Genomic DNA, 2,379 nt, shown 5'->3' with positions numbered 1-2,379 from the left:
CTGGGTGTAAGAGGCAGTGTGAGCCTGGGGATGCTGCCACGCTCCCAAAGTGTCAGTGTCCTGAGCAGAGGCTGGCAGCTCACGGGGCCCCGCCGGGCAACCGCTGACCCCGTTTCCCTCCGGTTCTGCCTCGTAGGCACCCTGACAAAAACAAGGACCCGGGAGCAGAAGACAAATTCATCCAGATCAGCAAGGCCTACGAGGTAACGTGCTCTGCTCGCCCCACTCCTGCTGTTGTTAAAGTGAACTGACCTTATTTTTCCACGGGGGGCTTTGTGCTTTTTCTCCACACGAGAACAGGTCCCTGTGGAGGTGGCCGCTGCTGAGCAGAGAAGTTTGGTCTTGTCTTTTCTCAGTGCAGTGCCACTGGATGTCACCAGCGTGGCCATTCTTGCAAATATTTTGCTACAGGTCTGTCCTGTGCTGGCTAAAAAGCCTCAGACGAGGGAGGAGGGGGCATTGGCTGAGCCCCACGCTGCTGGTTGGCTGTCTTGTCTGTGTCACACGTATTTTGGGGATGGTGTAGGTGACGTTAGTCACCACAGGGCTTTTAGTCACTGAAAATGACTCTTTGCATAAGTAGTTATTTCCACGTGGCTCCTGCCTGGCTCTCAAAATCAGCTCAGCTGCCCCAGTTTGTGGCAGCTGACCTGCTGCTTCCACAGCAAGCAACTTGAGCCCACAGAAATAAAGCAAATCCTCATCTCCTGGCCAAAAAAAAATGTGACTTCTCTGTAAAGCTTTTGGCAGTTTCTGCTGTGCTGAGAAAACCCTCGGTGTTTGAGCAGACGCCAGCAAAAGGCACTCCAGAAAAGGGCATTAACACTCAGGGAGCTGGTGGCTGCTGGTGTCAGAAATGGGAACAGCAGGTTTCGTTTACAGGTTCCTTTTTTGGGGGGCTTTGGCTTCTTTTTTTACATTTATTTACCAGAGCTAGCCTGGAGGCAGTGCTGGAATTCCCTTTTCCAGAGCGTTCCTCCCAACAACGTGGCTGCAGCACTCCCTCACAGCCCATCCTTACCCAGCTGCAGTTATTTATGAAGGGATTCTTGCCAGGGCAGTTGCCCCCTCACGATTTGGGGTGACCATTCTTCTATCCTCTGCTTCCCAGATCCTCTCCAACGAGGAGAAGAGGGCAAACTTCGACCGCTACGGAGAGGCCGGGGAGAGCCAGGGCTACTCTCAGCACCAGCCCCGCCAGTTCCACCACTTCCACGAGGGCTTCTATTTTGATGAGTCCTTCTTCCACTTCCCCTTCAATTCGGAGAGGCGAGACGCCTCTGATGAGAAGTATTTGCTCCATTTTTCCCACTACATCAACGAGATCCTGCCAGATAGCTTCAAGAAACCTTACCTCATTAAAATAACCTCGGACTGGTGCTTCAGCTGCATCCACATCGAGCCCGTGTGGAAGGAAGTTGTTCAGGAATTGGAGGTGCTGGGTAAGGAGGAGGTTGTTTAGGTCCAGTGAGGCTGCAGGGATGGCCTTTGGCTTTGGAGGACTGAGTTTAACCCATAGATTTCCTCAAGGATTTATCCTGATGCTTTCTAGTGTGTTTTTAACATTGGAATCGATGAGGATACGTGTTAGAAAGGGAAAAAATTCCAGCCCTGTAGCTCACAAGGACAAGATGCCTTTTCTCCTGTCCACGTGGCCAGCAGCTTAGTCCAGTGCTGCTGATAATAAACAGTGGTGTGGCCACGGGCTGATCACAGCACCACAAATTGAGGCCACCAGCCTAAGTGCTGTGTTCATCCTGCACTTGGATGGCTTTGAGAAGCCAAGATCCCAGCACAATCTGTCCTCTGCTTTAGGGCCTCTCCCATACAGAGGAGTTTTGAGACTTACAGAGCACATTTGGATGCCCAGGAGGTATTTTTTACATGCCCCTCTGCCCCCAGCTCCCTGGTTTTCCCTGCAGATGTTGTCTGCATGCACTTCCATAAAGACACAGACTCAACAGGCATCAGGAGACACAGGCAGAGCAGTCCCCACTTACTCAGGTTTTCCTCCTTGAGGTTTTGATGTAGCAGTGGGCAGAACAAAAGAGGGCAGCACGTTGTCTCCCTAAATAAAGCTGTGAGTTGTAGGTGTAATTTTCAAGGTGGAAAATACAGAGTTAGAGTCACAGAATTGGTTTGGTTGGAAGAGACCTTTAAGATCAGCAAGTCCAATTGTTAACCCAGCCCTGCCAGGTCCCCACTGCCCCGTGTCCCTCACACCACATCTCCACAGCTTGGAAACCCCTCCAGGGGTGGGGACTCCACCACTGCCCTGGGCAGCCTGGGACAGGTTTAGACAACCCTCTAGGAAAGATATTTTTCCAAATATCCAGCATCAGCCTCCCCTGGCTCCATTTGAGGCTCTTTCCTCTTGTC

At 51.7% G+C, this 2,379-nt stretch overlaps 1 protein-coding gene across 1 annotated transcript in view; it reads left to right on the top strand.

The window, feature by feature from the left end:
* Positions 1-136: 136 nt before the first annotated feature.
* The window catches only part of DNAJC16 (DnaJ (Hsp40) homolog, subfamily C, member 16), a gene marked incomplete at its 5' end in the record, with an annotated part of 9,175 nt that continues 6,932 nt past the window's right edge, over positions 137-2,379 (top strand). Inside the window, 2 exons of the mRNA XM_008941447.1 lie at positions 137-203; positions 1,112-1,442. Coding sequence (XP_008939695.1) covers positions 137-203; positions 1,112-1,442 — 398 coding nt within the window. The remainder of the gene's footprint in view (positions 204-1,111; positions 1,443-2,379) is intronic.

The sequence above is a fragment of the Merops nubicus genome, unplaced genomic scaffold, assembly GCF_000691845.1.
Source record: "Merops nubicus isolate BGI_N331 unplaced genomic scaffold, ASM69184v1 scaffold28695, whole genome shotgun sequence".
NCBI classification, from domain to species: domain Eukaryota; kingdom Metazoa; phylum Chordata; class Aves; order Coraciiformes; family Meropidae; genus Merops; species Merops nubicus.
Note: the sequence above shows the minus strand (reverse complement) of the source record. Positions and strands in the feature narration are given on the sequence as shown.